The sequence below is a fragment of the Dendrobates tinctorius genome, unplaced genomic scaffold (genome assembly GCF_039654945.1).
Source record: "Dendrobates tinctorius isolate UK_male_01 unplaced genomic scaffold, ASM3965494v1 ptg000211l, whole genome shotgun sequence".
Lineage (NCBI taxonomy): Eukaryota > Metazoa > Chordata > Amphibia > Anura > Dendrobatidae > Dendrobates > Dendrobates tinctorius.
This window is the reverse complement of record NW_027361878.1, coordinates 28966605-28980205: the sequence shown is the minus strand read 5'-3', so window position 1 is coordinate 28980205 and position 13601 is coordinate 28966605. Positions and strand designations below refer to the sequence as shown.

General features: G+C 46.2%; 1 protein-coding gene across 2 annotated transcripts in view; it reads left to right on the top strand.

Annotated features, from left to right (window-relative positions):
- LOC141058415 (neutral alpha-glucosidase AB-like) overlaps positions 1 to 13601 on the top strand; it is a 48524-nt gene that overhangs the window by 10227 nt on the left and 24696 nt on the right. For both annotated transcript variants that reach the window (XM_073554664.1, XM_073554663.1), the window contains 5 exons: positions 8562 to 8649; positions 8980 to 9046; positions 12453 to 12549; positions 12824 to 13004; positions 13086 to 13239. In XM_073554664.1, the coding sequence (XP_073410765.1) occupies positions 8562 to 8649; positions 8980 to 9046; positions 12453 to 12549; positions 12824 to 13004; positions 13086 to 13239 (587 nt within the window). The remainder of the gene's footprint in view (positions 1 to 8561; positions 8650 to 8979; positions 9047 to 12452; positions 12550 to 12823; positions 13005 to 13085; positions 13240 to 13601) is intronic.

Here is a 13601-nt window from a genome sequence, read left to right as displayed (position 1 = left end):
TGCACAATGTCATTTAGCCATCCTGACAGTGGCTCACTATAGTTCTTTTCATTTTCATCACTGAGTATTTCAGTCTCCTGACAATTCTCCAGATACTCATCAATAATTCTCAAATTCCCAGTCTCAATGCAATGGCAAAGGTATGCCTTTGATGTTTTATATTTTGATGTTTCACGATCACTGATGTTACCTGTTGTCTCAGATACACAAAGAATAAAGGTACTGAGAACAAGCTGTTTAAGAATGTCAAATGATTCACACTTGACCAGAAGTCCAACACATCGTATATAGAACTTCCTCACAAGTTTTGCATTTTTTGGAAAGCACTTCCACCGACATACAGTTTTAATCAGGTGGGCAACATCTCCTCGTACATAGCATTTCGGTTTTTCACTTTTATTGCCAAGTAGGAGGAACAAGCAAGTCCTCAAGTATGTGTTAAGGCTACAGTCATTTAGAGCTCGTGACAATGCACCAAGTAATGCATGAGAAAAGTCACAGACACATTCTTTAGGCAATTTCTGCACATCCTTTATCCATTTTTCCAGCCAAAAAGTTATAGTTGGAGTATCTTGAATTTCACTCAACATTTGAGATACACTCATTTGTGTATTCTCAAAGTTAATAACAATCTCATATAAAAAAATATGAGCAGACAATTTATTTTCTCTTTTTATTTTTAATACCAAACTCCCTGTGGCATCTACTTGAATGCGAGGGAAGCAATGCTTTGAACAATACTTCTTAAAAATATATATTTGTTCCTTTGACCAATAATGAACAAAAAAACCATCATATGAGATAGTATGAATATCTCCTGCATACTTATGAGTACTCTTCATCTGAGACAGTGATAAAACTGGATCTTTCAACTTTGGTGTACCAAACATCCTATCCATAGCTTCTTGCCTAGCATCTTGACAAATTCTTAGTGATGGTATGGTTGGTGGTTCCTTTTCTCCAAATGCTATTTCGGAATCAATTGTTTCTCGTCTCCAATTGGAGGGTAAAGTTTTTAACATTTCTTCTCCAAGTTTCCTTCTCTTCTCACCTGTCAACTGATTTTTTTTGGAGTGTGGTATGGGTCTTGTGTCAGGGGCTCGAACATGAAGAATTAAAGGGTTTCCCAGATTAGGTTCCTCTTCTGCAGAAATATACACTGCTGCTTTGCACTCTGTGCAATGCCCATTTGCAGTTAAGAACTTTCTTGCTTTGTCTTCACCCATACGAACTTTGATCCTCCTAAAGGAGAAGGCACATGGGAGTCCATGCTGTTTATAAAGAACCTCTGTTATAATAGAAGTCCATGCGTGTTTTTTGAGCACCCTGCGCCTCTTTTTGCTGTCACCCTCATTATAGAACACTGTTTTGGGCTTGATCTCTAAGTATTGGTCATAAGGGATTAATACATGCCATAGAAGTGTTGGTTCTCGTCCCTGTGTGCGCACAAAGCCACCCTCTGAAGAGTGTTCCTCTGAAGAGTTTTCATCAGATGTGCTTGTGTCAGGCCACAACTCCTTAATTTCTGTATCTTTTGATTGAGGCAAGATGTTATGTTCCATACGTAAGAACGTCTGCAGATCATACCTATTTTGAAATACATAGTCATGTATCTGTTTGGGTTTAAATATAGCCTGGGAAGTTTCTGATTCTTCCATCAAGGAGCTATATTTCTGCAAGGAGGGGTGAGAACATACTTCCCTCCAGATAGGATCAGAGGCTGACTTTAACTCTCCATTAGCATTGAAAATGCCAGGATAAGATTTTAATGTGTTTTTTAATGTCTGACTATCAATAGAGGGTTTTCGTGGCATCTAAAAACAAAAATAGGAAAACAATTAAATGGATAAGCTAGTATGTTTTTTTCTTGTCACTAATAAGATATTAAAAGGTATATGTCTAGTTAGTGTTATGCCACCCTCACATCAGCCATAGACTCAGTCGCTCCTCTCATGCATGTTAAAGTGCGACAAACCAATAGGCAACCCTGGCACAACAACCTCACCAAAAAACTTCGACAAGCATCCAGGGTGGCAGAGTGGCGTTGGAAGAAAACACGCCTGCCAGACGACTTCACTGCTTTCAAACAAGCTACACTTGCCTTTAAATCAGCCATCACCTCTGCTAAACAGACCTATTTAACAAGCCTTGTATCTTCACTATCCCACAACCCAAAACAACTGTTCAGCACATTCAACTCTCTCCTCCGCACACCACTGCCACCTCCAACTCCCCATATCTCTGCTGAGGACTTTGCCACCTACTTCAAAAACAAGATTGACCAAATAAGGCAAACCTTCACAGTTCCACCACCCCAACCGCTCCACATACCAGACCTCTGCCCCTCCCTAATAACCTCCCTCTCCAACATCACTGAAGGAGAGCTTACTCATCTCCTTTCCAAATCACGCCTCACCACCTGTGCACTTGACCCCATCCCTTCCCATCTGCTCCCCAACCTCACTAACATGATCATTCCAGCCCTAACCCATCTCTTCAACCTATCCCTAACTTCTGGTACCTTCCCCTCTGCCTTCAAACATGCCACCGTAACACCCATCCTCAAAAAATCAAACCTTGACCCAACTGCTATGCACAGCTATCGCCCCATATCACTGCTCCCATTTGCTTCCAAACTCCTTGAATAGCATGTCCATGCTCAACTTTCCTCCCACCTCTCATCTAACTCCCACCTTGACATCATGCAATCTGGCTTCCACCCCCCACCACTCCACTGAAACTGCCCTGACCAAAATTACTAATGACTTACTAACAGCCAAAGCTAACGGACAATTCTCCATCCTCCTCCTTCTTGACCTGTCCTCTGCCTTTGACACAGTTGACCACTGCCTCCTGCTATAGATTCTTTCTTCCTTTGGCATCAAAGACCTCGCCCTATCCTGGATTTTCTCATACCTTTCTGACCGCACATTCAACGTCTCCCACTCCCACAATACCTACTCATCCCGCCCCCTCTCTGTTGGAGTCCCCCAAGGCTCTGTCCTGGGGCCCCTACTTTTTTCTATCTATACTCTTGGCCTAGGATAACTCATAAAGTCCCATGGCTTCCAGTACCACCTGTATGCAGATGACATTCAGATCTACCTCTCTGACCCAGATGTCACCTTCCTGCTGTCCAGAATCCCAGAGTGTCTATCAGCCATATCCTCATTTTTCACCTCTCGCTTCCTAAAACTCAACGTAGACAAAACTGAACTCATTATCTTTCCTCCACCTCATGTATCTTCCCTACCCGATCTATCTATTATGGTAACAGCATCACGCTCTCTCCCACATCTGAAATCTGCTGCCTTGGAGTAACTCTCGACTCTGCCCTGTCCTTCAAACCGCACGTCCAATCTCTTGCCACCTCCTGTCGCCTGCAACTCAAAAATATTTCCAGAATCCACCACCCTCGGATCCTTCAAACAGAACCTGAAAACCCATCTTTTCAGGAAAGCTTACAGCCTGCAATAACCATTCTGCCGCCTCACCACCGCTGCCGCCTCACCACCACCAGAGCTGCTGCACCCCTGACCTTCTGTCTCTTCCCCACTATCCCGTAGAATGTAAGTCCGCAAGGACAGGGTCCTCTCCCCTCTGTACCAGTCTGTCATTGTAAATCTGTTTACTGTTAACGATATCTATAACTTTGTATGTAACCCCCCTTCTCATGTACAGCACCATGGAATTAATGGCGCTATAGAAATAAATAATAATAGTTTCAAATAAACATTACTGCATGTAACATGGAAAGTGATCCTACTTAATTGCCAATACACCATGGACATCTCAGTGTTTTGGTTGGAATTTCATTGTAAAGTTGAACTGTCATCAAAAAATAGATTTTGTTTAAAGGGTACCGGCACCTTTTTTTTATTTATTTTTTTAATTCTGTCATGCTGTGGCTGCGGGCCACAGCATGACAGTAAGGTATGTGCGGCAGTGCGGCGGGACATGTCCACCAATGCCGCTGCACCGGCCGGGGGCCCCCTACCCCTGCCGAATCTGGTGAGTGGAAACCTTCAATGATCTGGTGATGAACCAGGTCTTTAGGCATAACGCCACTGCCGCTGAAGCCCACCCACCCACAGCCATTGAATGGGCCAAGAGCCAACGTCACGTGACGCAGCAGTCTGCTGCATCATGTGATGTTGCAGGGGGCGTGGCCTTCATTCCAGGAAGTGACCGCATCGCAGCCACTCCTGGCCTGCCCCCGGCGCAAGGACCTTGACTCATTTAGCATTTTGCCAGATCAGTCAAGCGATTCCTGGCTCTGGTGGCGGTAGGAGGGGGGACGTTGCATTTGCAGCAGCACTGCGGGCTGCAGGAGGCCTCGGGCACAGCTGCAGCTGCACACCGTTTTCTGTCATGCTGTGGGCATCAGCCACAGCATGACAGAATGCAGAGTAAAGGTTCAGGTACTCTTTAAGGCTTTGTCCATGCTCACAATTTTTCCCCATCAATGACTGCCATCATGGCAGGAAAGAAAAAAAGGTGAGGTGACGGTCCCATTCACTTTGAATCGGACTATCATTACAATTTTTTGTTTCCCCACTACTTCACCGTCCCGTCATGTCATCGTAAGACTGGGTGGGAAAGTAGTGGGGAGAAAATGCTGCTAGCAGCCTTATTCTTGTCGTCATTCACTGATGGTCAGAGCACGGCCTGTCGTCTGCCCCTCAGAGAATTAATAATTTTCAATGCAGTTTCATTTCTCTGGCCCCTTCTCCTCTGGTTCATGAGCTGGAGGTGGTTGGATCGCTGACATCTGGCACACTCTCGTGTACTTGCAATCTGCACATGAGCCTGCATGGAAGAGAACAGTGCCACAGCAGGGGAGTTCCTCAAGTATACTGGATGATGTCCGCCATCTAAACACAGAAGCTGGAGGAGGAGACAGATAAGATAATTAGCTGCCTCAGACTGCATGCCTCTGCACACCCATCAGTCTGGGAATGCCTCTTTAGTGGTCTGTGAGTGCCTCTTTAATGGGCATCATGCTTTTCTTTTGGATTTATATATGTTGGTGTGCTTAAAGGGAATCTTCCACCTAATGCTACCCTATGCAGCTGTCAGCAGGCCTGTATTGTCCTGCAGACACACAGAATAATGACACCAGTGGCGCTCCACTCCGAGGTGCCGTCTGGGTGCTGCAGCGCCCAGAACTAGGCGCATGCCAGCTATCTAATAGCACGACTAGGCTGGTCATGTGGTCACTAGCCCAGCTCTGCTGCCAGTTCTCAGCATTTCAGTGAAGCATTCAACACTCGTGTGAATGACTAATATCCTATATATGAATAAATTGGCCAACACAAATAACGTAATGGGGAGGCTTGAAGTAAAGGACTGGTGGCAGCTACTTGGCACATTTTCCTATTGTGCACTTATGTGCTTAAAGTGGGATTAAATTTCGCAACACACAGCTCTGTACATCCATTCTCCTGCCGCCATCATATCTGCACACACTGACCAGCAGATCCATACACACACTCATGCACAGATTACACACAGCAGATCAGACCTTCCTGCATAGAAATATGCCATACGTAGGAAATCAATACCGACCTTCACATTTAGTGATCACACTTGTACGAGGATGTGTTTCGCTGCCTGCTCTTATGACTGAAGTGAAGCTGAACATCCAAAGGGTCACACACAGGGTCAAACAGAGGGTGGGATCAAAATCACTCAAAAGTTGATACATTGTGTTGATAAAACTACATGCAAATGTAAAAGGAGCTAAGTGGGTTTTCAAGCCATTGCCCCACCTGGTTTTTCCACATGTGGTTTTCAGTGGCATCATGCAGTGCTTAGGGAGCTGATGAGTATGTGATCGGCTCCATCATGCTGCGTTCCTCTGTTCCGCCGCTATGCCACCTGTTGCTTTTCCTGCCCTGTATTTAGCTTTCAGGTAACTTTTGATAAGTCATAGACGCATATCAATGTTTATCTGCTGACGTAGGCTAAGTTCACACTGCTTAAATATGACACCTGTTTTCTCTGAGCCGGAATTAAACTCTGAATGTGGTACTGCAGGGGTTCCTTGGTGTCTCCTGCTGGCGGGGTGACGTCGCCCCTCCAGTTTCCTATGCTGGGGAAACGCCAGGGAACCACAGACAAGCCCTGCAGTACAAGACCCACAGGTAGCCGACAGCAAGGGAGGCCATGAGTACCGGTGCCACTGCAGCGAAGCGGGAGGACGATGTGCAGGGGAGCACTGCTCACCGGCATCCCTCTGTTGTGGCACTGTAAGGATTCCCTGAGCTTTCCCGCTGGCAGGGTGACGTCACCCCACCAGCGTTCTGCAGCCTGGGGAAATCCCGGGGAACCCCTTCAGCACCATACATCACATGCTCACATTGGATTACAGATCAGCTACTACCAGGGGTTAAGTTCTGGGAAAAAACTGTGGGAACGCACCCAAGATTTCCTACTTGCCCCCACTCTGATGAGAGTTACACAAACGTAGTAATGAAACAATACTGCCATACTGTGACTGAATAAAACACCATGCAAAGACCAATATTACTCCTATACAGTGACCATAGATAGGCAGAAACTAGATACACAGGCGCTCTGCAGACCGCACTAGTGGTTATGTTACCTTTAGGCCTCTGTCACATGATCATATGCGTATTGCGTGCGTTAAAAATGCAGCGTTGTCACTGCGCATTTCCCATCATATTTCACGCAGCCCAGTGATTTGTATTAATGGGCTAATCGTGTAATATGCTACAGAATAGAACATCCTGTAATTGTTATTTTTTTTTTACACGCATTTGCGTATGCATGAAAATAACGCATATGAGAATAAACGCATCGGTTTCAATGGGTACATTTCATCGTGAAATACACATGCGTGAAAAACAGCTTATTACACGACAAAACTAAGATCATGTGAAAGAGGCCTTATATCCAGTGGTCACATGCGACGTTTGCTGTTACTGGGGTCATTTGCTTTTCCTATTTCTAGTCTAGACCGCCACAATGAATTTTCCAAGCCGCTACTTGTCTCTGTAGGATTTTGCATTCAGACAGCTACGGGTTAGCCCTCCCCAGAAAATGATCGGAAATATCTCGGGAACGAAAGGAGATCTAACGTTAATTTTTGCTGATCAAACCGGATCTAACGAATATCTATCAGAATCCATCCAAAAAACGGCAAATTTCAAATTAGGGGGGCTAACCCGTACCTAACCCCCCCACCTGACACCCCCAATATTTCGGGAACGAAAGGAGATCTAACGTTAATTTTTGCTGATCAAACCGGATCTAACGAATATCTATCAGAATCCATCCAAAAAATGGTAAATTTCAAATTAGGGGGGGCTAACCCGTACCTAACCCCCCACCTGACACCCCCAATATCTCGGGAACGAAAGGAGATCTAACGTTAATTTTTGCTGATCAAACCGGATCTAACGAATATCTATCAGAATCCATCCAAAAAACGGCAAATTTCAAATTAGGGGGGGCTAACCCGTACCTAACCCCCCACCTGACACCCCCAATATCTCGGGAACGAAAGGAGATCTAACGTTAATTTTTGCTGATCAAACCGGATCTAACGAATATCTATCAGAATCCATCCAAAAAACGGCAAATTTCAAATTAGGGGGGGCTAACCCGTACCTAACCTCCCACCTGACACCCCCAATATCTCGGGAACAAAAGGAGATCTAATGTTAATTTTTGCTGATCAAACCGGATCTAACGAATATCTATCAGAATCCATCCAAAAAACGGCAAATTTCAAATTAGGGGGGCTAACCCGTACCTAACCCCCCACCTGACACCCCCAATATCTCGGGAACGAAAGGAGATCTAACGTTAATTTTTGCTGATCAAACCGGATCTAACGAATATCTATCAGAATCCATCCAAAAAACGGCAAATTTCAAATTAGGGGGGGCTAACCCGTACCTAACCCCCCACCTGACACCCCCAATATCTCGGGAACGAAAGGAGATCTAACGTTAATTTTTGCTGATCAAACCGGATCTAACGAATATCTATCAGAATCCATCCAAAAAATGGCAAATTTCAAATAGGGGGGGCTAACCCCCCACCTGACACCCCCAATATCTCGGAAACGAAAGGAGATCTAACGCTAATTTTTGCTGATCAAACCGGATCTAACGAATATCTATCAGAATCCATCCAAAAAATGGCAAATTTCATAGTTGGGGGGGCTAGCTACGGGTTAGCCCCCCCTGGAAAAGATCGTAAATATCTCATTTTGTAGGGGTGATCTAACGTTAGTTTTGGTTGATCAAACCGGATCTAACAAAGATCTAACGAATGTAGTCATTTTTTACCCAAATTCTCACTAAGGGGGGGCTAACCCGGGGGTGGTCCGATAGAGAGCTTCACGACCGAGCGGCAGAGGATGACGGCAGTAACCCATTACACATAGCCTTAGACGTCACGCCCCTTCATCATCACGTGCCCTCTTCATCTTCTAACCCTCTCCCTCCTCTCTACCTTGCCTCTGTTTCTCTATGTCCCATCCTCCTGGAAGCGTCACTCCTCACCCCTCGTCTTTGTTCGGCTTGTAGTGATTCTGAGAAGACGGATGAACCCACTGGAAGTGATGATGAAAACCAAGGAGAGGAGGAAGTGGCAAAGGAAGAGGAGAGCAAGAAGGTGAGAAAGGGGGATGACTGATATTTTTATGGGATAATGTACAAGGGAGGGGAATAATAGACAGAATGCTAATGTGCGTCTGATATTCGGGCACAGTGATTCTAAGGAGGATTGTGCAAGTGGCGTTCATTTTCCTGTCTTACGCCGGCCAAGATGGCCAACATTTAGATGCCTGGCGGGTACCATACGCATCTCAGATTGGCGCGATACCTGCCGTGCCGGGCATCAGACAGTTGCCTTGCAGTGATAGACGTGTTGCAGGACCCCTTTTGGGCAGTGATCTGGTTAGTCCATGTAATAACACTTCCTATATTTTTTATTTTTGGCCAGGAAGAGGAGGATGAGCCAGGAACATGGGAAGAAACCTTTAAAACTCACACGGACAGTAAACCAAATGGTAAGGACTGTGGTGACTGCAAATGGAGATCCCAGCTCAATAATGGAGGGCAAATCCATGAAGTTTCCTCTCGACATTACAGTTCACATGTGCCCATAAAATGTCCTCAGACGAGTCAAGAACCAGTTTCTAAGCCATCCCCAAAATCGGAGGTTCTGGCGAGCTTAGTAGGAGATGCCCTGGTTGCTCTAAGAAATCACAAACCATCCTCTGTATAATAACATATTGAGCTGGTGCGGTCTGATCACATTAAGAGACGGGGAGGTTGGCGTATAAGCCGACCACAGTGGTAAATGGAGAATGCTGCTCCTGGGTGCAGCTATCTCTCCTGTCACTGCGGCCGAGGCACCAATTATAGGAGGTGGGTGCTTAGCTCCGTGTTGGGCATCTTTTCGTTAACGGCATACCCTGTGAATACGCCAATGCTGTCTGCCATGAGACAGCTTCCCGCCACAAGAGTTATCAGGTCCCCTGATTGTTTCCATCCACCACTGTAGTGACTATACTTTCTTATGTTGCAGACAAACTTTGCTTCTTTCATTCTGCACAACGCCATATGAGATGTGGCAGGACTAGGTTGGAGGGTTATCTCTTACCCCAAACTAGTCTGGCATGACACATGATAGGACTGCTGGACATCTCAGCATGTGGGCATTGTGCAGGCATTCCTACCTTCAGGGTTCCCTTGAAGGCCAAGACTCCAAGGCATGTCCCATTAAAGATTTAAAAAAAAAAAAAAAAATCAAGACCTCTGTGTATGTTACTTTTTTTTTTTCTCCCACCATATTTTTCTTTTAAAATGCTAGGGACCTGGAAAACCCCAATAAATAATGCACCTCTTGGAGTGAATTTCGTATGTCTCGTTCGACTTATTGGGGTACACAGGATAGTCTGGTGCCACCTGGAGGCTGACGATATTTTTTCATGTAGATAAACTCTCCTCCCCAGCAGACTATACCTCACCTGCTGGAGTCAGGCTTCCTCAGTTTTTGTAGTGTCCCTTTTAGGCACGGTCTGTCTTAGGTTAGGCAGGCGCTAACCATTTTGCTTGGGTGTTTCAGATGGATGTCTCAGGGTAGAAAAGTGTAATTGTGCACTGTTTCACCCATGTAGCGACAGAGCGTACAGGCTGTAATTGTTCAGTACGTGTCTACTTGCATCGGTGGGGCCAGACCAACGTACCGTGAGACAGTATGGTAGTCAGGTACTGGGATGGAGGTCCGTAAGCCAACTACCTCTTGCCTACCACCCCAAATAGTGCGGAACTGAAATTAAAGGGATACGGATCTTCTGGACAGGTAAATATAACCCTCTCGTTCCCCCTGTTCCCCACTCTCTATTCCTGTCCTTGGGGTGGTGCTTACTAGAGGCTTTACGGCTTAGGAGGAATGAAGGGACGGTCCTGTTGCAGAGGCCAGGTGCTGCTGCTGGCTGTCCTACTTGCTTTTCTCAGCGCTCCTTGTCTGGTCAGGGTTAAAAAGGTCAGTGGTCTGAAGTGGGACCTTGCTTTTGCTGCGCGACTGCCTGTGTATTCCTTCAGGCGTCGTTCTCTATGGATCCACACCAACAGGGTCTGGCCTGCTACCGGCAGAGAGAGAAGAGCAGCTATGCGGCAAGGCCCCACTCCAGCCCAGCAACCTGTTTAACCCCGACCAGATAAAACCAAGGGGCGCTCCGATGGGCAAGTAAAACAGCCAGCAGCAGCACTTGGCCCCTGCAACAGGACTGTCTACCACCCCAAGCAAAGAAATAGAGGCGTATAAGAGTGCGGAACCAGGGAGGAGAAGGTAAGAAAAGGCTCACAACAGCGTTACGCCTGTCCTGAAGATTTGGATCCTTAATCTTCTCCATCCAAACAGGTGATATGTGGGGCAGCAGACAAGAGCTAGTTAGCATATGGACTTCCATCCCAGTACCTTACTACCGACTGTCTCAAGGTACATTAGTCTGACCACACGACGTCAGAGAATACGGACTGAACAATTGCAGCCTGTACTCTCCGTCGTTAAGTGGGTGAAACCATCTATGATCGCTGTTACCCAGAGACATCCATCTGAAACACACAAGCAAAATGATTAGCGCCTAAAGGTACTGTCACACTTAGCGATGCACCAGCGATATGACGCGGTCAGGATCGCTGGTGCATCGCTAAGTGGTCGCTAATGAGCTGCCACACAGGCAGATCTCGCCAGCGACATAGCAGCGGTCGGGGGTCGTTACTTACCTGTTAGACGAGGCGATCCTGACGTCCTCCCGCCCGCGTCCATGCGTCGCTCGTCGGCGCCACAGGAAGCCCAGCACAAAGCTGACGATGAGAAACGGTGCAGGACGTTCTCGCGCGATCAGCAATAACCAGCGGGGAGCGGTCGGAGGTAAGTATCACACATAGCGATATCGCTGCTAAGTCACAAAAACCAGGGACGTTATAGTGATATTGCTAGCGATATCGCTTAGTGTAACAGGCCCTTAACCGAAGACAGGTCTGAGACAGACTTTGCCTTCAACTGAGACTGCAAAGATTGTGGAAGCCTGAGTCCAGCAGGTGAGGTATAGTCTGCTGGGGAGGAGCAAGTTTTATTTAAATGCAATGATAGTGTCAGCCTCTAGGTGGCAGCAGACTATCCCATGGTTCTGTGTACCCCAATGAGATTAACAAAATGGATTTTACGATTACTGGGTCCTGGAGCGGTGTTGTTATCTTCACATTACTTTCACAGATATGGATGTTTCATACAATTGTGAAGTACAGTATTCAGATGTACGGGACATCTTGTTCTCCGGGATCCATTTTTGTGCTTGCGACGCCATTTTGTTTACGAGTTAAATTTTGTAACTTAACTAGATGAAAGTTCACGGTTGTTATGAAACCAGACTGTTCCAGCTTGTACAAGATATGAGACCCTAAAAGAATGTGCTATTGTTCTGTTTTCTACGTCACGCAGCTAGGGACATATTCCGATTTTCTTGCAATACTATTGGCTTAAATGTATTACGATTCTATTGGTAGCTGTATTCTTTGCATAATTAAGCAGAATGCTATGTAATGTGAGATTCAATAAACGGGATTAGTGGTCTGCTTTGATCCTCCCATACAGAGACACATCTCCGTGTGGTCATTCTCAGTTGCTAGCAACATCCTGTGAATTAATTTGGAAATCACCTGGTCAGCCGTGAAGGGTTAATTTAGCCCTCCCTCAACACAACATTTGTGGTCCGAGTACTGCGACGTCTGTACCGGTCACAGCTCATCTGACCCAAACTCATCAGCCTCATGTGAAACTATTAAGTCAGAGTCAGGAGTCCAGCTGAGGGTCCGGACCTCATAGGCCGTGCTCGGACCGTCAGTGTTGGACACTTTGAAACCAGCCAAAATGTGACTCGGGTGTAACGTGTTCATTTGTTGCAGGTCCTTCTTCTGTGGGTCTTGATTTCTCTTTACCGGGATTTGAACATGTTTACGGGATTCCAGAACACGCGGACAACCTCCGACTACGGACAACAGAGTGAGGAGATCTTGTGCACTTCTTTCTGATTCTCATTACATTAATTCCGTCGTCACCTCGCTTACTGATGTCCCATAATTGTGGACCCTCAATATCTTCTGTTCTCAATATATCATGCCCATCCTCACCTTAAAAACCCCACACTGAGGTCATGGAAGCATACTATAGGGGCTGTCTCTTAAAATCATGGTGGTGGTCTTTCTCTCTGTTGCCCTCTTGCCCCTTTTCTCTGCGTCTGTGATCACATTAGAAATGACTGTTTTTGTCCTTGTAGGAGCACAGATCCTTATCGGCTCTATAACCTGGACGTCTTTCAGTATGAGCTGTACAACACCATGGCTTTGTATGGCGCCGTGCCCCTCTTGCTAGCTCACAATGTTCAGCGCACATTAGGTATATTTTGGCTCAATGCTGCTGAGACCTGGGTTGACATCAGCTCCAACACAGCTGGCAAGGTGAGGGCAACGTGGGTCTGAAAGCGATGAATGACACATCGGGGGGATGGCTGGTTGTTAATATGCTTGTATTCCCGGCAGACTCTTCTGGGGAAGATGTTGCAGTACATGCAAGGAGGTGATGAGACACCACAGACGGATGTGCGCTGGATGTCGGAGAGTGGGATCATCGATGTGTTCATTTTACTTGGGCCTTCACCGAGCGATATCTTTAAGCAGTATGCCAGTCTGACAGGTATCTAGCAATTCTTCTTTGTGATACATCGTGCTCCCCACGTTGATTGGCATATGTGCAGAGCGAGCTGTCAATGTGCCGGGTTGTGCAAACCTGTGCCGCACAGTATACTAAGCGATGACTGTAGCTGCTCCGTGCATGACAAAGCCTGTGGCTCCTGGGAGGAAATAAGTTCCTTTTCTCCCTATAGCTGCACTTTCTATAAGGTGGACGGGCAACATTGTAATGCTAATTACCTGCAGATTAACCCTATGTCTGCAGGGATATGGCAATTTCCAAGGTGATAGGTCTGTTGTGTTTTTTTTTGTTTTATCAAAAGGAGTGCGGGGCTGATGCCAAAGAGCTTCCAATACACAAGAAAA